We start from the raw sequence: 21,836 nt of genomic DNA, 5'->3' as shown, positions 1-21,836 counted from the left end.
ACTCAACCTTTTTCTTTCCTGGGCCACATAGTAGCTATTGCCACAGCTTGCGGGCCGCAATCAAGATGAAGTAGTATACAGGGTGTTTCATTGGGAAACGCAAATACTTGAATGGTGAATAGAGGTAAATAAGGCGGTTCTAGACATACTATAGTTTTTTCCTAACAAGTGCAGAAAGTCATTCTTTTCCGCACGCGACTGCAGTTTGCCGAACGACGCGAAGCAGGAGTTCGGCAAGCAGTCGAGTGCGGAAAAGAGACTTTCTGCAAGAGTTAGGAACAATATTTTTTCTAAGAGTCTTTAAAAAATTACCAAATCTTAATTAATTAATTTAATTAATATGAAAATACATACACAAATTAATTCTTTGACAAGGTTGTCAAAACCAAACTTTCAATATAATTAGTTAGCATGATGACGATCTTGGTTTCCATGTCGATGATTCAAAACGACTGTTATTGTCTACCGATTTGACTTTCAAATATTATGTCAAAATAATTTTATTTCATCGAATTTTCGCGTTAATTTCATTAAAACAGGAACACAATAAGATATATTTGAAATAAATTAGTAAATAATATCTAAATATTAGTTTATTGCATGTATTATAATTACTTTAAGGCCACATTAACATCACTAAATTAACACGCGTGCGGAAAAGTAAAAACCGCGTGCGGAAAAGTAAAAACCGCGTGCGGAAAAGTAACACGCGTGCGGAAAAGTAAAACTTTCTAAACTAAAATGCGTGCGCGAAAGTAGACATTTTTGCACGCTCGTAGAAAACATTTATTGCTCCATCGACTTTATAACCGAGTTACAGGGTGTTTTATCGATTTTGCCCATAACTTTAGAACCACCTTATATATTGTTTTGATATTTGGTACACATAGGTATGTCACATTTAGAACCCCAATCACCCAACTACTAATCACAAGAAAAATCCAGGTCCGGAGTAAACAAAATTAAAATTCCATTGTGACCTTGAATCAACATCCTGTATATTGAAATTTTTAAAACCAGTTTGCACATTATTTGAAATGAGCTTTAATGATTTTAATTTTGAATTTATGTCGAAATTTTTAAGAACTTGAACTTTCAAAAGAAAAATTTCGATATATGTAATTTTAAAATCAATGTCATTAAATTATCTGCGCAAGAAATTGAAGCGAGCAATTCAACTTAGCTTTTGTGCCCTTTTCAAAATAAATAATGTGCAGACGAATTTTGAAAATTTTAATAAACAGGGTGTTGTTTCAAGGTCACAATTATTTTAAAATTTTTTTTTGTTAATCCCGACCTGAATTTTTCTTGTGATTAATAAATGGGTCGTTGCAATGTAGTAAATAAGTATTGATTATTTTAATATTTTAATATTGATAACTTTAATAATTTATTATTAAAAGTTAATATTACCTTGCTTTTTAATCAGAGTTCTTAAAAATGTCAATATAATTTAAAATTAAATTCATTAAATTGTCTGCCTCACACCCAAATACGCCTCAAACACATCGGCATTAAATAATTTGAAAAACACGTGAAATTTGACAAATAATTTGATCACAGGGCCGTTTAGTTAGCCTTCGGGCCACATAAAAAACTCTAGAGGGCCGCATGCGGCCCGCGGGCCGCAGGTTGAGTATCACTGGTCTAACCGAACGCTAGGCGTTGCCTTTTGGAATACGTCGTATACTTAATGTAAAAGCAAAATACAAGAAAGAAAGGAATCAGAAGGAAAAGTAAATAGTGTAAAGAAGTAATTATTTCAAAGTAGTTAATACACTATCAGATTTTTTAAAAGTTAAGAAAGGTACCTGTAAATTCATAGGGAATATTAAATCCCAATGGTCCAAATTTTCGTCTCTCCAATAAAATACCATGAAAGAGACATAACGAAAACACCAATAACCTAAACGTAGGAGATTTAGGATTATCAGATTGTATAAACGAAGTCAATTCTGAAACTTCATTTCTGTATGCTCTCATCATGTTAGCTTTGAGCCCTGCAGGTGGCTCTATTGTCATTTTGCTGCCGTTTTGCAAGATGGATACAGGAAAATGGGGGGATGGAGTGGAGGTCAACCAGATGCGGAAATCTCTGTGGGTTGTTTCTGGCGTTAGGGATTCTATTACTCGTTCCAGACGAGGCATCCAGCTGGGAGCTAAATGGCAATTCTAGGGCAAAAATATGTATTTTTAAGTTAGTACGTACGATTAATTGAAAGAAGAAGTAAACGATACTTCAAAGAATAGGGACATACCTACTTGTTATACATACATCTATATATAAGTTATACATAGAAAAAATACAGAAAAAAAATAAAGATGACAGTCGCAATAAACCGTTACTACGGTAGTACCTACCCAATAAGTGTTTTTCGTTAATCGTTTTGATACTTCTTGTAAATATTAATTTAGGACTTGAGGAATATTACCAGTCCAAGAAATGAAGCTTAAAATAGGACAAAACCTCGCAATTCTTATAGAATGGATCGACTTGCTTGAAAATTTGAGAATAAGTAGTGGATAGTCCAAGGTTCAAAATCTATATAAGGTCGAAAGGCGCTTTTACCATGGGGGTGATTGCCACCCCATCTCGGCGGTGGAAATTTTTTATTATATTTTGACCGCAAAAGTTGGTAAAAACATTCATTCTAAGCAAAAAACGTTCTATACATTTTTTTGATAAAATTAATAGTTTTCGATTTATTGGCTATCGAAAGTGTTGGTTTAAATCGAAAAAATCTTAGTATTACCTATAAAAAGTATTACCTATATCGAAAAAATCAATGTTTTTAATTAGTTTTCTGCTAATAACTCAAAAAGTTTTCGTTTCATCAAAACAACTTTGCTTAACAAAAATGTAGCTTTTGAAAAAATAAACAAAACCTTTTTTTATTTTCTTTAAGACCAATAGTAATCGACCTATATTTTATTATATGTTAGCTCTTCGTCGTCAAATGCTAAATATTGTAGTTTCAAAGTCAAAAGGCGGAAAAACTATGGATTTTTCGAGTATAACTTGTTCAAACTAATTTAGAGTATTTAAGAGTATCTATCACCAGAAATAAAAAAGTCTCTAGCTCAAAAATTAAGTGACTTATAATGAAAATAAAGTCAGTCCCTATTTTTTCAACAAAAAAGTGATTGGGAAGAACCCCCTAATCACCACCCTAATTAAAATTAGTCATTGACCTTATTTGGTCTTCTTTATTTATGTATTATTAATAGGTTCTAAAAGCTTGACCGGCTTAGAATGATTAGTTTTAAAAAATGGAGTTAAAAAAGAGAATAACGAATTTTTGTAGTTTGGAAAAAATGGCTTTTTCTTCAAAATAGAAACATTAAAATTAAAGATACGAAAAAATGTTTAATACGGAATTGTAGCTTATTTAATTTTCAAGAACTTGGTTTACAAAATTTTTTTCTACGGCAAAAATTGAGTGAGGTATTGACAATTAAAACTTGTAATAACATGCAAAAACCACATTTACCAACCCTTTCAAAGTCACCTCTTTCTGCGACTGAGGATTTTAAAAGGATTTAATATCAATAGCCTTATAGACCTTGTAAAAACCTATAAAATTCTTTTTTACCAAACTTTTTAAAATGAAAAATAAAAAAGTTACGGTTAAAATATCAATATATTTTTGTGAAAAAAAAAAAAGGAGAAATCCAATTGGAAGCATAATAATGTAAGTTAACGTGTTTTTAGTCATTGGCCTTATTCATTCTTCTTTATTTATGTATTATTAATAGATTCTAAAAGCTTGACTGGCTTAGAATGATTAGTTTTAAAAGAACTGGAGTAAAAAGCGAATTACGAATTTTTGTAGTTTGGTAAAAACTGCCATTTTTATCAGAATAGAAACATTAGCATCAGAGATACGTAAAAATGTTTAAATATGAAATTGATGCTATTTAGTTCTCAAGCACTTGGTTAAAATTTTTTTTTTCTACGGCAAAAATTGACTGAATCGTAAATGAGTATATCGAAAAAGATTGATTTTTCGATATAAAACTATAACACTTTGAAGGCGAATAAATCGAAAACTAATAATTTTATCAAAAAAATGTATGGAACATTTTTTGCTTAGAATGAATGTTTTTATCAACTTTTGCGGTCAAAATATAATAATAAATTTCCAACCCCGAGATGGGGTGGCAACCACCCCCGTGGTAAAAGCGCCTTTCGGCATCATATAGATTTTGATCCCTGGACTATCCACTAATTATTCCCAAATTTTTAAGCAGATCGATCCGTTCTGTAAAAATTGCGAGGTGAAAAGCTTCAGTTCCTGGGCTAAACCTGTATTTTACGTAGGTTATCCAGAAATTTTGTTACATTTTGATCTGTAGCAGCTAGGGGTGATCAATAACTGAACTCTCAATAAGTTGTTCACAAACAAGAAATTTGTTGCATGAAATTGTTTCACAAAAGTTAGGTTATCACAAGTTTTATGCAAGGTGGGCACCACCATCTCTTCGACAGTTTGGCTGCTCCGACGTTTATGGACTCTTCCGAAAAATATGGTGACCAACTACTTGATCGAGTTGTTATTGGAGATGAAACTTGGGTAAGATATGTCAATTTCGAAACCAAATTGTAGTTTATGGAGTGGGGACACACACATTCCACTAAAAACTCAAGAAAATTGATGCAAACCCTGTCTGCAAGGAAGATTATGGCAACTGTTTTTGGGACAGGGAAGAAATTATTTTCGTCGACTTTCTGGAACGTGGCTCAACAATTAACTCTGTGAGGTAATGTGAAACATTGGAAAAGTTACGAAGAACAATACAAAACTAACGCAGAGGAAAGCTGAGCTCTAACATTTTGTTTTTGCATGTTAATGCCCGATCAGACACAAGTGGGAGGTGTTTGCGCATCCGGATCTTACAACTAGCAACTAACAAATATTTAGAGCAATAGGCCAGGATCCCGCGTACCAAAAAAGTTGATTAATAGGCTATTGATTATGTTCAAAATAAGAGAGCTAAAAGGAACTACAACGTTAACGGGATTTTATTGTCTCATATGGTCAACGGACCTCTAAATTATAAAAAACCGCTGAGTGCTACCATTTAAATGGGTGCGTTTTTGAGAAAGGGGTGAATTAGTCCCTAGGCACAGGGTGAATCAAGGTGAGTTCTATGCACTTTTAGCACAGACACGTCTACAGAAGAATTGTTTCAGGTTAAATTTATAATCGAAATATCACATTTTAACGTCAAAAATATTTTTTTTACTACAATATATCCAAAAGAAAAGCAAGAAAAAAACACGAAGAGAAGCAATTTTGTTTTTTGCCCCATAACTTTTTTCCACAGGGATATAGGTATAGGCATTGCTTCAGCGAAATATAACTTCCATCTTTCCTTTTTAAAATTTAGTTTGGTAAAATTCTCTAAGATTTACAGTTTCCGAAATAGGATTTTTTAAAATTCGCCGCTCACAGCATTTTTGGGCAATTTTCCCCATTATTTCGCAAACATTGTTCTGTAGCTTTTTTCTACGCATTTCTAGGTATATCCAATGGTACATTTAGTAGAAAGAGAAGTAAATTTCCTTTAAAATGGTCTACTGTATAAGGTTATACGTTTTTTTAAGCAAGTTATGCTTTTTCAAGGTTTCATACTTTTAATGATTTTTGAGATTTTTAATGATTATTTTTTAAATTTCTCATTACGACTTTTTTTCTTGTACATTTAGGTATATACATTGTGGAATAAAAAAGCTTATTTTCTTTACTTTAAAATGGTGAATTGCAAAAAATTATGGGACTATTTTTAAACAAGATATCCGTAGGATATTCAAAGGTATCCGTAAGTTGAGAAACATTTTAAATTTTTTTTATTTTTTCAATTAGAAAAATATGATTACATATTATAACATAATTTTTAATTCTAAATAACTTTTCTTAATAACACTTTTCGATATTATGAAATATAAAGGTACTTTACTCTTGAGCGAAATCCATATTTTTTAACATACCTCATACACTGTTAATAAAATTTTTTATCTGATGATTGCATCTTAGGTATCAGGCTATGCAGAGCATTTTATAAAGAATAATTTTTCTTCATAAAGTTAATAATAAAAAAGTTTTCCATATGGTTCCACTAGTGGGACCTATTGCATGTGTATATATGACATTTTGAAAAAGTATATCTTGTTTAAAAATAGTCCCAGAATTTTTTACGATACACCTTTTTGAAGTAAAGAAAATAAGCTTTCTTTTTTATTAGGCAATGTATATTTGTATATACCTACATATATATAATCGTTAAATATAAAAATCATTAAAAGTATAAAATTTTGAACAACCATATCTTGCTTAAAAACAGTCATACAGCCTTTTATAATAAACAATTTTAAAGGTAATTGACTTTTCTTCCCATTAAATTTAACATTGTTTATACCTAAAGCTACGTAGAAAAAAGTTACAGAACAATGTTTGAGAAGTAACAAGGAAAATGGGCCAAAATCGCTGTGAGTGGCGAACTTTGAAAAATCATATTTTGGAAACTGTAAATCATAGAGACTTCTACTAAACGACATTTTAAAGAATATTAATGATAGTTTTTTTTCTGTAAAGCAATGCCTGTACCTATATCCTTGTAGAAAAAAGTTATGGGCCAAAAAGCAAAATTGCTATCTTTTGTGTTTTTTTCTTGCTTTTCTTTTGAATATATTTTTGTAAACAAAAAATATTTTTCACTTTAAAATGTGATGTTTCGATAGTAAATTTAACCTGGAACAATTTTCCTGTAGATATGTTTGTACCAAAAGTGCATAGAACTCACCCGAATTCGCCCTGTGCCTAGGGACTAATTCACCCCTTTCTCAAAAACGCACCGCTTTAAATGGTAGCACTCCGCAGGTTTTTCATATATAGAGGTCCATTGACTACATGAAACAATAAAACCCCGTTAACGTTGTAGTTCCTTTCTAAAATACATAATCAATAGCCTATAATAGCAAGCTGAAAATTTGTTAATAGCTTAACGGTGTCTAGTCGGACAAACTTTGATGTACGGTATCACTGGAACATGGGAAGTTTAAATTGTGGAACAGGTTGAAAATCTGGAACGTCAGACTAGGAAAACTTCCCATGCATTTTGTCGGACAGAACTTCCAATTGATTTGTTACCCTTTCATTAAACTCTCATGCAAAAATCAGACTGCTATTTATCACCTGTCATAATTCCTGTCATTTGGCATGTTCTACGTGTCGGACTTATTAAAATGCCCAGTTGGTGATAAATACCAGTCTGATTTTTGCATGAGAGTTTAATGAAAGGGTAACAAATCAATTGGAAGTTCTGTCCGATAGATTACATGGGACGTTTTCGTAGCCTGATGTTCCAAATTTTTAACCTGTTCCACAATTAAAAACTTCCCCTGTTCCAGTGTTCCCATACATCAAAGTTTGTCCAACGAGACATCTTTTTTTTTTTTTTTTTTTTTTTTTTTTTTGAAATATGGCTTTGGCAGAGCCAATTAGCCAGACTTGTTTGTGATTGATTGCAGATTCATAGTCATAAATTTCTTATAAACATAAGTACATTCTACAATATTATTTTTATAGATACATTGGTACATTGTGTAGCTTTTTTTTATTTTGTTTTTTTTTTAATTATTTTACTGTTTTTTTAATATATATTTTAATTTGTGCGAAACACTTTTTTTTTATGTTTGTTTCTGTTTTTTTTTCTTTTTTTTTATGTTAGTTTCTATTTTTTTTTTATTTATTATTTTTTTGTTATTATTTTATTATGTGCTTTTTTATATATATATATATATATATATTTTTTAATTTTTTCAAACCACATTAACAAATTATGCCTATTATATTACGTTTACAACTTGTATTTATATAATTTAACATGTTTATAAATGAGATGAAGAATTTTCATATCATTTGTAAATATTAAAGTATTAAGGTTTATTGGGAAAAACATTTTAAATCTTTTAATTCCTTATAAAGGTCGTTTATGTTATTTATGTTTAAATGACCTTCTAATATGACATGTGTTAGATCTCCGAATTTGCCACAAGTACAATTGGGAGTATCTAACAAGCCGATTCTATGCATGTAATATGGCGTAAGAGCATGATTGGCTCTCAGCCGATTAATGGTCTTTATAAAATGTCTGTTATATTCTGTGTAAAACCATCTTTTTGAGAATATCCTAGGGTTACAATGAGCAAAATTTGAGCCAGTATTACATTCTCTGTAATGCAATTGCCAATTATTTTTAAGTTTTTGTCTGCTAAAAGTATCAATATCTGAAGCTGGAATTAAATTTTTGTTTATTTTTTCTCCGATCACATAAGCTGATTTAGCAAAATTGTCAACTATTTCATTGCCTTTTGTTCCCGAATGACCCTTAATCCAAGCAATTGTTACATTTACTCCTCCGACGAGACATCGTTAAGCTATTAACAAAATTTTCAGCTTGCTATTAATAAACTTTTTTTTTGGAACGTGGGATTCAGACCTACAATGAAGACCTGGCTTGCAATTGCAACGCAGTGCTTTGCTGACGATGCGGGACTACGGGACGGCGTGAACATCTGGTGAAGTCTCACAGGTGGCAGGATTTTATAACGCTGGTATTTCAAAAATAGTTCATCGCTATGATAAGTGCCTGAATTTGTTGGGATATTATGTAGAAAATTTGAGTGTCTCAAATGTATGTATATGTTACAGTTCAAGTTGATTCTCACTTAAAGTTGACTATTCCTAGTTCGAGTCAACTCCAACTAAAACGAGCAGTAAGAGTTGATTTGAAAAATTTAATTCAACTTTTACTAGTCTGAGTTGACTATTCCTGGATCGATTCAGTAAATGTTGATTATACGAGTGTAATCTCACGTGCTTTTTTAATGAGTGTGCGTCTCTTTGTTTTGACGGTTTCAACTACTTATTAGTCCAGGCTGTATCGTCGTCCCCGTTAGGTAAATTATTCCGATTCGATTTTTTTCCACAAACTTACTCAAAAAGAGAGTCCTTGCAACAAATACTCAGGGTGCCAGGTGGTACCGTGGCCGAAAAATTGTTTAAACAATTTTTGTTAAATAAATTCACAAAAATAATTTTTTCACTTCAGACAATTTTTTTTAATATAGATCATTTTGGCCATTCGGAGTAAAAAAGGTCTCTTGTGATTTTTCTCCAAAATTGATAGTTTCCGAGTAATACGCGATTTAAAATTTAAAATATGCGAAAATGACTATTTTCAACTCTTAATAACTCGTTTAAAAATTGTTATTATAAAAGTCAGAAACCAAATTAAAGTTTAAGGACCCCCCTCCTACAAGATCCCGTAGGAATTTTTGTCATTAATTTATTACTAAGCTGTTATTTTTAATCATCAACAATGAGCGCTAAGAGCGTATTGAGGCGGCCGTCAATGTCAGTGTTAGTGAAATGCACCATTCCGACCGTCCAATGGTGCATTTCACACGCACTTACATTGATAGCCGCCTCAATACGCTCCTAGCGCTTATTCTTAATAATTAAAAATAACAGCTTAGTAATAAAATAACAACAAAAATTTCTTCAGTATCGTCAGTCTCTAAAAATTTGATTTGGTGATTTTCTGACTTTCATAATAATAATTTTTAACCGAGTTATTAAGCCTTGAAAATGGTCATTTTCGCATTTTTCAAATTTTAAAGCGCGTCTAACTCGACAAAAATCAATTTTACAGAAAAATCACAAGGGACCTTTTTGCTCCGAATGACCCAAATAATGTAAAAAAATTGTCGGAAGTGAATATTTTTTTTGTAAGTTTGTTTAAAAAAAATTGTTAAACAATTTTTCGACCACGGTACCGCCTGGAATCCTGTGGATTTGTTATAAGGACCTCATTTTGAGTAAGTTTGTGCAAAAAAATCGAATCGGAATAATTTACCTAACGGGGGCGACGATACAGACTACACTATATCACGATTTGAACATAGTATCTATTTAGTAACATTTAATTTCTAGAATCGGTTGTTTGTGTGAATCAACTCTTACTAAATGACATTGGGAAGGGTATACTTTAACTAGTTGGAGATAGTGTGAAGACCAAGACCAAGACTTACCGTGCAAGATTTGAGCAAGAACAAGACTAAGCCTGCAAGACTCTTGCGTCTTGCAATTAGAACTGAGGGTCGTTTTATGAGAAGCAAAAAAATTTGGAAAAAAATTTGGAAAATTGGACTTAAGCGCCTTATGAACAATACCATAAACATACATAGCGAATCAAAATATGTATTAAAAGAACACTCCACACATCTGACACGTAAATACTCAGAGGTCATTCTTACAACGCAAAAATAGAGTAAGACTATTATGTATATTTTTTCTGCTGACTGTGATTACGATAACGAGACAGATTAATAACAGATAATGCCGTGCCGGCTATACCGTGTAACCAAATACCCAAATATTTAATAACAATAACGATATACTGTAATACTGTCTACGAGGCATTGAACAAAGAAATATTTACAGTGAAATACATGGAAAACAAAAGCACATTTATAGCAGTTTTTTCTGTAGTTAAATTAAATTGGTCATTTGTTTTATGAATCGACTGTTCTTTTGTTACTCTTTGGTTGATATACACTACTCCAAGAAATTAACCCACCACCTTATAAACGGGTCATTTTTGATGTCTCGAATTTACTAAACTTGTTCGATTTAAGTGTTTGATAATTTGATTTTTTATTTATTTGATTTTAATATTTGATAATATTATAGCCTTATTCTGTATAAATATCGCTGTAATAATAATGTTTCTAGACAGGTAAATTGTCATTGTATACCGGGTGTACCAATTACCAATCAAACTGTGTTTTTTTCTCAAGGTTCGGATCACTCTGTGGGAAGTATGAAATATTCTAGCATTTATAAAATATTGAAATTAAAACCCAACTATAGCCTCATATTTTCTTAACCTTTTGTTTTTTGATTCATTCGCTTATGTTGGATAATAGAAATTTAAGTACTTTTTTAACTAGCCATGTTTTTCATCAATACAGGATGTTTTTAAATAAGTATGACAAACTTTAAGGGGTAATTCTGCACGAAAAATAATGCCAGTTTGCATTATAAATGTATATTCGCAAATGCTTCGTTTCCGAAATAGGGGGTGTTAAAAGTTTTCTTAAAAATTGACGATTTATTTATTGCTCTAAAACCGGTCGAGGTATGCAAATGAAATTTGGTGGGTTTTAAGAGGCAGTTGTTGCGCATTTTTGACATACAATTAAGAATTTAATATTCACCATTGGCATGCATACGGGTAACATGACCAGTTTGTTTAGAATTACTTCTTAAAATTTGCCATACTTATTTAAAAACACCCTGTATTGATGAAAAACATGGCTAGTTGTTAAAATACCTAATTTTTTTGTTATTCAACATAAGCGAATGAAAAAACAGAATGTTAAAAAAATATCAGACTGTAGTTTGGTTTTAATTTCAGTATTTTATAAATGCTACAATATTCCACAGGATGATGCGAACTTTGAGAAAAAAAAAAACAGTTTGATTGCACACTCATTAGTACCGGTAAGGTATCCGGTACCTAAACAACGACAATTTAACTTCTAGCAACAATATTATTACAGCGATATTGTTAACCAATAAGGCGATAACATGTTAAAAAAATTACTTAAATCAGACAACAGGTTTAGGAAATTCCAGACATAAAAATGACCCATTTTTAAGGAGGTGCCTTAATTTCTTGGAGAAGTGTATAATTCTCGGTTTGGTATTCGGTACCAAAATGAGAACTGGCATTAACATATTGTGCACATCTGTCATCGAATTGAATGCTTTTCAAATCACACATTGTCAATGGCAAATACTCGAAAAAATACGTAAGTTCCTAATAAACTTTGGTTAGTTGGAACATAGACAAGGATCGCTTAGATCGTAGGTTCAAACCCCACCCGGTGTTAGTTATTTAATTAGATATTTATTAATTTGGTTGGTCTTTACTATGGCTGTGATATTAAAGCTTAAAATTGACCTACTCTGTTACGCTGTTCTAAGATATGTAATAGGCTAATGGGCAACTGCGAGACTTGCAAGACTCTCGCTGCAAGATCAAGACCAAGACCTGGAGCGCAATACCAATATCAAGACCAGGTGTACTGTCGCAAGACCAAGACCAAGACTGTCTAAGTCTCGTCTTGGTCTTGCATTTGGACAACACTAGTTGGAGTCTACTTTTACTAGTAAATGTTGAATAAAAATCTTTATTTTATATTTACAATCAACTTTTACTGAAACCAGCCGTTTGAGTTGACTCGAACTAGGAATAGTCAACTCCAACTGGATAATCAACTTGAACGGTAACATGCACAATAATGTAGTTGTTTTTTCCAAAATGTAACGTACTTTCTGGATAGCCCTCATAGGAATCATTCAATTATGTCCATAGATGTATAGAATTGATAAATAAGAGATAAATGCAGAACATATTTGTAAAAAGATGGGTTTTTGGTCTATTTAGTTACCTGAAAGAACACCCATGATCCAACTTCAACACCGCCTTGCATCATCTTCTCTGCCCTTGGTCCTTGACCTTGTCCCAATGATATCGAAAACATCCTCTTTCCCATTTTCATTCTATCAGCAAACTTATACAGTTCTGCCGCTGGATCAGTACCAGTAGACAGAACAAAAATTAAGGGTATAGTAGGACCAGATTCTTTAAACATGGCCGACAAATCAGATGTCTGGGGTTCTATGAACTGTTGTCCCAGATTTTCCGCTAAGAAATCTTGAATGGCGTTAGTAACTTTGTCTGGTCTAAGGCTTTTCAGCACTACTATCTTCTGGAATTTGTCGAACGTTTTGTTGAAGGGATAAGGCAAAGGAAACCTGGAACAAATAATAAAAAAGGATTATATAAAAATATTATACTATTTTGTAATGGGTATTAAGTGCGAGGCTGGTTCAACTGAAACACATCTTTGGTTCAGAAAAACTGTATTGTCAAATACATATATTGTAGAGATAATTACCACCGTTAATCTTTAAACATTATACTCGGGGCTAATTAGCAAAATACAAGGAAAAAATATTTACCAGCAATTTTATTGCTGGAATCGAATGTTATGATTATATATATTAATAATATAGGTATGCAAAGCCCGCACATAGTATGTGACGTTCCGCCCCTTATAGAATCCATTATTGATGGGAAGATATTATTTCATTATTTTTAGAATTATTTTCTTTCAATGGTTATTAAAATATAACATAACACCATCACAGAATTTTAAATGCTTGTGACGTCACATTTTAAGTGTGGCAACATTGGTTTGCTTGCGTTTGACAGCGTATCGATGGGAGAGGGGAATTGAATTGCCCGCGGAGATCGTCAGCCAGCTAACGAGAGGGCATTGGCTTTCTAGAAGTGTGTCGGAGTGGCAGGTCGGTAGCTTGATATCTTACCCACAATTTCAAGATCCAAATTATAATTAAAGATTGAATCCATCCAGCATTAGGGAATATAAAGTTATTAGTGAATACAAAGTTGAAGAATTTGAATGCAGATTTAAAATGAGTTCCGGCCTGCCACCACTATGAAATCATAAAAAAAAAGAAAACCTAAGACCACCAAGGTAGACCACTTCTAGAGAGACGGTCACTAGGAGACCAGCCTGGAATATCTCCATATCTATCTTTTTCGCCTGTACCTTCAACTGTTTTTTTTCCACCTGTTTTCTTGTACCTCCAGCAGGACAGTTGCAAGAGGGAGTTAGCACCCCCTTGTGCTCATTGCATCCCGGTCAATTTGGGGAATACACAGCAAGGAACGCACCGCAAGGAACATTGGAAGATTGTGAAAAGGGGTTTGTGTTGATGAACATTCGGTTTGCTCTAAGTAAAAATTTAGACTGTTTTTTGTGATTTTCAGGATACTTAGTTTATTCATATAGGTACTTTATAAATTTATTGCACATAACCTTTCCCTTTTCAAGATTTTTATAGTATTACAGAACAGTATAATAATTGATAGCGTTCCCCAAAGCTGCGTAACCTCCATGGTGAGAATCTCTGAGCTCAGATACTTTCCCATACAATAGTGTTGGAACTCTTATATTTTTTTTATTATTCTTTGGCTTGTTTCCCTTTTATATAACTATTTAAACTCCTTTAATTATTTTAGTATATTTTAAATTAAATTTTTCAAATTAACTTCAAATATCATTAAAAATTTCTATTATTCAAATTATTTAACTTTAACTATTAATTTTTATATTAAATTCGAATAAATCCCTAGTACCCATCCCCTCAGGAAGGTACTAGTTTTACTTGCCATTATTATTAAGAACCACGAGTCGGTAAAAGGATCTTTGGTATCCAGAACTCCGTTGGTTCACTTAGGGACTTGGTACCCGTCAACTCATTGAGTTGTACATACATATATTAAATATCTTGTTCATATTATCAGGTAGTATTGATATTCGTACCATTGTTATTGGGTGAGGGTAGTTACTACTAACCAAGTGTAAGTTGTACTTTCTGTATTAGAGGTACCCTTATTCAGATTTTCTAACCTTATTAAGATTATTCTTAGATTATATTTGTAAGGTAATTCTGTAAATGACTTTCACTAGTATTTTTTTTGTCATGTTAGAGTTACATACTAGTTACTTGTCTTAACTCGGAGATTGTGAAAATCTGGTGGTTACATTCAATAAATATACATTTATTGTGATTTTTTTTCTTATTACTCCTTTATCTTGATAATATATTTTATAACTTAATAATCTTTAATAACATTTAACATACTTGTACTACAAATTTAATATACTCTATAGCAGCGTAGAATACCTGGAAGAGGGTTAACCCAGTTATCCTTCTTCTGGCGCCCAAAAATTTATTCTATTTTCATTATATTATTATATTTACCTTATCTACCTTGTGAACAGTGTCTTAATATCTTCTTTTCTAGCCATCATTGTCATTTCCTTTAATTTATTGTCCAGCCAGAAATAGCCGTGCAAATTGGCCGAATCCTTCCTTGAGTGTCAAGTGGCCATTCTCTTGCATATTGAGCTAGCTATTCAAGTTACATCTATCTATTCATAATTTTCCATCTCCAGTCCTATATCAATTCTATACTCTTTGTCTTTACATCTTCCCATACAAGTACTACTGCGAAGTAGTATTTTAATTACTTCAGCTTCTTCCAACGTAGAAGCCACACATTTTTGTTCCTTTGGCTACATTAAGTAGATCTTCTTTTTCCTACTTCTGTTGGAGTTTATCACTCTCTGTGCATTCACTCCAACAGAAAATCTTCTTCTTTCTGGTTACATTTTTTTTTATGATTTCATAGTGGTGGCAGGCCGGAACTCATTTTAAATCTGCATTCAAATTCTTCAACTTCGTATTCACTAATAACTTTATATTCCCTAATGCTGGATGGATTCAATCTTTAATTATAATTTGGATCTTGAAATTGTGGGTAAGATATCAAGCTACCGACCTGCCACTCCGACACACTTCTAGAAAGCCAATGCCCTCTCGTTAGCTGGCTGACGATCTGCGCGGGCAATTCAATTCCCCTCTCCCATCGATACGCTGTCAAACGCAAGCAAACCAATGTTGCCACACTTAAAATGTGACGTCACAAGCATTTAAAATTCTGTGATGGTGTTATGTTATATTTTAATAACCATTGAAAGAAAATAATTCTAAAAATAATGAAATAATATCTTCCCATCAATAATGGATTCTATAAGGGGCGGAACGTCACATTCCCTTTTGACCACGAGAAAAAAAAATTTTAATTAAAAATTTTTTTTTTCACATATTAAACTAAAGTAGTAGTACTTAGTGTATCATTCCCCGTTGATTCGCAAGATTACAAATAATCACAACTAATAATCAAGGGAAAGCAGGATGGTCACTGCAGCAACTAACAGGAATTGCAAAAGATGACCCGAAGTCCTAGTAAACGTGACTGGGTTTTTTTTTCTTAAAAGCCAAACAACCTACAGATGAGATTTAATTTATAATGACAAATAAGTGTCGAATTGGCAGCAAATCCAAAGTTGTACTATCCCTGGACATCAGATTTATAAAGGGTATATCCAAGGACGAAAAACCAGGCAAAGGTGTGAGCCAATTCATACCCTAACGCAAGTAAATATACTAAAGTCACCAAATAAATCAATATCTAAAATTAGTGAGGAATAATCGAACACTCAATCCAAAATTGGACTAACAATGGACACCAGATTTGTAATGGCATATCCAGAGAAGAACAATCAGGAAGATTTATGGAACAATTCTCACCAATACCGAATAATACAAATAGTAAACATACCAAAGGAATCCAAACACATTAACCAAACTAAATGTGGAATTGGACACTCAATCCAAAATCGGACTATCAATGGACACCAGATTTATAAGAGCATATCCAAAGAAGAACGATCAGGAAAATTTATGGACCAATTCCCACTAATACTAAATAAATAACTAAATTAGCTCTACATCTACCCTCATTCGGCAATATGAGCCTATCTAAACTAAATAATAAAAATGAAGGGTAACTTATAAGTACTATGACTCTATGGTAAATACAAAATATGACGGGAACGAGCTCCCAATTTTTCATAAGACTGTATATTCAGGGGAACATACATAGGATTATCCAGGAGATATTCCTGAATCTAAGCAACAACTAATGCCTGAGGATAGAAGAGGGAATCTACTAAAAAGAAAATCAATAATTTGTCCCGACGGGTTGATCACTGACATTACGACTCTACGTATATGGATAATCAAAGCATCAATACACTATGAACTAAGAGACATAAAATAAGCAAACTAAACTTCCCTATTATCGCGTGAAAACGTGCCTGGAATATCTGGACTAATTACACAAGAATGGTTAGGAAATGTTGCGCACCGTTTCCCGACCGGAAATATTATCATGCATAAACATCCGCATACTCAACCATGAAAGACATGGATTACGAAATCGGATAGCAGTGATCAGTTGCTGAATTTCGAACCCACGTATTCACCAACTTTGAGCATTAACAGACTAGTTCATAAGAAGAAATATGAAAGACTCAAGAATTCATCTATAAACCAAAATTCCAAACTCATTCCAGAATTATACTGTGGAGAAAATAAGGATCTGAATTATTGTAAAGTATCTAACATGTCCGTGACAAATGTCAATAGCGTAACCCAATAACAAATTAAAAACCCCATCTTTCCAATATGGCAAATCCAATACTTACATGATATAAAAATAATATAAAAAAATAATAATAAGTAGGTAATCAAATATCCAAAATATAACACATAATCTAAGATATGGTATTGTAACATTTCTATTCAGCAAGAATACTTGTATGAGCCCACATATCCAAATATCTAATAATCAACAGCCCTTTTATTATAGGAGGTTGAGTACACAAACTAAAAGTACAAGTGGGGATTATCAACTTGGTAATACTATTGGCTGGATTAGTACTTGAGAATATTTGTCCATGAATTAAAATGCAATTCATAATACAAAAAAAATGATAAACTCATACAAGCGGTATTACACAAGAATTCGGTACCTAATAAGTAACTAATAAGTGAGAAGTCATCAAACCATGCCGAAGGTTAAAAATTATGCTATGGTCCTGCACTCTCTGGTGATTATAAGTTTAGACTAAAATACTATACCATAATAAAACGAGCTAAAGGCAAACACAGGAAGATATTAGCTTAAACAACCCTGTTAAGTTAATCTTCTTCCGATGAAGTTGAAGAATCAACATCGTCCATGGTATTGTCAGGCAGTAAATCCTTTACATGAAATTGACCAATTCGCTTATTAGTCAAATTGTCCTTTAATTCATAAATCAAAGGAGATATTACCCTTAAGACAGTACATGGGATATACTTCTGGCAAAACTTTGCAGAAATGGGATCACCCTTACTGGATTTGACAAAATTGCGCTTTAATACTCGATCACCAACAAAGAATCGCAGATCTCGTTTCCTCAAATTATAGTGCTGCTGGTTCCTTAGGTAAGAAGTTTTTAACTTCTTCCTAATGTCTGCGAAAATATGAGGTAACGTCTGGAGATCATCTAAGCGATGAAGTTTCTCAGATATTTGAGGAAGATTTTCGGAATTGTCTGAAATTACACCAAAATAATCACCTGATAAAGCAACATTCCTACCAAAATTCAGATATGCTGGAGAGCACTGGGTAACTTCATGGACAGAAGTCCTTATGGCTTGAGCTATGGAATGAATATATTGATCCCAAGCTCTGTGATCTGGGTATGTATAGGACCTTAGAGCTGTGACAATACTGCGATTTACTCTCTCAGTATGGTTTGCTTGTGGATGGTAGGCAGCATTATAAAAGGTCTTCTGAACCTTATATTTAGCTAAAAGATCTTTAAAGGCCTTTGATACAAACTGAGGACCATTGTCACATGACACAATTTGGGGAACACCGTACACCAAAAAGACTTGTTCCTCCAAATATTTCAAAATTGCTGGAGTTGTGGCCTGACGAAGAGGACAAACTAAAGGAAATTTAGTGAAATAATCCACAACTACCAGGCAATAGGTATTACCCTTGTAGCTCCGAGGGTACGGTCCAATGAGATCCATTGAGATCATCTGCCAAGGAAAATTGATGTTCCTGAAGGAACCCATAAGTCCAGCTTGTGGTAGGTTACTTGGTTTACAAGTAGCACAAACCATGCATTTAGAAATGTACCTTTTAATAGACTTCCGCATGCCAGGCCAATAATATAATTCAGCAATGCGGTGATATGTCTTATAAAACCCAAAATGACCAGCTGTAACTTCATCATGAAACATATGCAGAATATTTTCCCTATTTGGCGTAGGCACAACTATTTTCCACTCCGACATGTTGGATAAGGACTCTATCGGACTAAAGGTGTGTTTGTACAGAACATTATTCTCTACCTTAAAATCAGGATATTTTTGTGGGTCTTGAGTAACCCTATCAATCATATTCTGATACCACACATCAGGGGTTAAAGAAGACATATCTAGGACATTAATATCGTGGACACGTGAAAGAGCATCTGCAACCACGACCCCGTTTGCCTTTCTATGGACAATCTTATATGAATAGGCAGCCAGTTTACATATCCACCGAGAAAGTCTCTGAGAAGGGTTTTTCATACTATGAAGCCATACCAAGGAACTATGGTCCGTAATTATAGTGAAATTACGACCTTCCAAATAATAACGAAACGCTTCTAACCCATGGATGATAGCTAAGAGTTCTTTCTCTGTGGTTGAATAGTTTTTCTGGGCCTTATTCAACTTCTTACTAGTGTAAGCTATTGGGTGTTCAGAGCCATCCTTCAACTGAAATAATACGCCACCAGAAGCAGTATTAGAGCAATCTGTCATCAGATAAAAATGCTCATCAAAATTAGGTGACATCATGACCGGAGCGCTCGTTAAAGCATCTTTAACGCGCCTAAAAGCTTCATCGGCCTCAGGAGTCCAAGTAATGGTCTGTCCCTTTTTCCTGTTCTTCAAAAGATCAGTAAGAGGAGACAACAAGGTAGAGTATGACGGTACAAACCGACGATAATAGCCACACATTCCCAATATCCTACGGACTTGGGTGGTGGTCTTAGGTATGGGAGAATTTTTAATAGCTACTATTTTCTCAGGATCAGTCCTTAGCCCCTGGTTATCCACAACATAACCCAAGAACTTAAGACTAGGACGACAAAACTGACATTTATCCAAATTGATCGTTAGATTAGCTTCCTTAAGACGTAAAAATAACTTATCTAAAATTTCCATATGAAGGGAAAAATCGGGAGTGACAACCAAAATATCGTCCAAATAATAGAAAACATAGGGCTCTAACTGTGGACCAATGACTAAATCCATCAGACGACACATTGTCTGAGGAGCAGAAACAAGACCGAAAGGCATGGTGACAAACTGGAATAATCCTTTACCACTGACAGCAAAAGCAGTATACTTCTTGCTCTCTTCACTCAGTGGGATCTGTAAGAAGGCCTTAGACAAATCAATAGAAGAGATGTATTTGGCATTCTGAAGTTTGCTCAAAATCACATCTATTCTGGGGATAGGATAAGCATCCCTGTTCGTTGTGATACTGTTTAGTTTTCGACCGTCAAAACAGATCCTGAAGGATCCATCCTTCTTCTTCGTTAACCAGAGTGGGGAACAATAGGACGACGTTGAATGTTCTATGATATTTAAAGCAAGCATCGAATCTACTTCTTTTTCTAAATCTGCCTGCCAGGCTTGAGGTATGGGATACTGATACAACCTAAAAGGAGTGGGATTTCCCACTTCGATAGTGTGAGATATTAACGACGTACGACCTAGTTTGTCTTTTGAAGAAAGAGTAGTGAATTTAGAGATCATACTCTCTAATTGCCTTTGTTCGGAGCTTGATAAACTAGCAAAATCATGAATAGCACTAAGGGTAGATAAATTAAATTCAGATATGGAAAAAGAAAATCAGAACAACTTAAGGTGCTATTGAAAGCATTGAAAAAGTCCATACCTAGAATTATAGAATTCTGCACGGAAGGAATAACATAGAATGTAATTTCTCTACATAAATCGGCCACTGTGATTTCAATTTGGAGTTTGCCCGTAATGGACTGAACTGTACCATCTGCAGTAGATACTTGCAAAGATGAAATGGGCATAATGGGAATACTAGAATTTTTCAATAAATTTAATGAATGTGCCCCTATCAAGGAAATATTAGAGCCACTATCTAACAAAGCTAAACACGATTGTCCTAGAAATTGAATAGGGAGATATGGCCTATTATCATTTTGTTTCCTAACTAATAAAGAATTAATATCTAGATCTAAAGTATTTGGTTGTCTAGAACCGTTATAGGGAACTAACCTAGATGTATCATCATCATTAACAAAACTAGAATCTAATATAGATAATGGAACTACATCACTATCACAATTATTATTGTTACGTTGAACACTACCAATCAAAGAAGAATTTGTAAATGAACATCTGTGATCATTTGAATCAAGCGAATCTAACGTATCATCTATAGAAATTAATTTCTGGTTTAATTTTGTTTTGTGGTGTGTGCTGTTTTCTTGAACGACACCCCTTTCCCTTTTCGTGAAGATGGGTTTGGGTTGCTGGATGTGCTTGGTCCAGCAGTTTCGTTTGACGATGGGGTTGGATTCCCTGATTGGGTGTTGGACGGAGAAACGTTCAGGGGACGGACCTCCGACGTCTCGTTTCCCGAACACTTAGAACAATTCCTTTTAAGGGTGTTCTCTCGGCCACAACCATGGCAGAAAATACGACTTTGAGGAATCCCACAATTGTAAAACGGATGACCTGGCTGATCACAATTCCAACAGACAAGAGAACTAACAACCGAAACATTATGATCATAGCTCTTATTTGGCCAAGAACGTTGCCTAAAGGAAGTTGGCTGAGAAGAAGAGTTAGAATAGGATCGAGATGTGGATGGAGGTTGAGAAGACCAGGATAAAGTTTCCTCCAAACGTTTGCACTTTATAGTAAGGTCATCAATGTTCTGAATGTCCATAAGAGCTAATTGTTGAAGATAAAAGGGTAATAGACATTTAAGGATGATTTTAATTTTAGCTAAATCTGACAAAGGAGTGTCTAAACGACTTCTTCTTAAGGTGCCGAGACCGCTTGTCGATCGTTGGCTCTCATGTTGTGCAGCATATTAACAATCATTGTCTTATTTACAGCCGCACGAAATAGTTCAGTGCTAGTTTTCCCAAACCATTGGCGTAG

General features: G+C 33.6%; 1 protein-coding gene across 3 annotated transcripts in view; it reads right to left on the bottom strand.

The window, feature by feature from the left end:
* LOC114339168 (dynein axonemal heavy chain 1-like) overlaps positions 1-21,836 on the bottom strand; it is a 1,269,803-nt gene that overhangs the window by 184,827 nt on the left and 1,063,140 nt on the right. For all 3 annotated transcript variants that reach the window (XR_007700607.1, XR_007700606.1, XM_050661243.1), the window contains exons 18-19: positions 12,524-12,890; positions 1,812-2,172 (exon numbers count right to left, since the gene is read on the bottom strand). Coding sequence is in view for 1 of the 3 variants with exons in the window: in XM_050661243.1 (XP_050517200.1) it covers positions 1,812-2,172; positions 12,524-12,890 (728 nt within the window). In the remaining 2 variants the exon portion in view is untranslated. The remainder of the gene's footprint in view (positions 1-1,811; positions 2,173-12,523; positions 12,891-21,836) is intronic.

This window comes from Diabrotica virgifera, chromosome 9, assembly GCF_917563875.1.
Source record: "Diabrotica virgifera virgifera chromosome 9, PGI_DIABVI_V3a".
Classification (NCBI taxonomy): domain Eukaryota; kingdom Metazoa; phylum Arthropoda; class Insecta; order Coleoptera; family Chrysomelidae; genus Diabrotica; species Diabrotica virgifera.
This window is presented reverse-complemented; position numbering and strand designations above follow the sequence as displayed.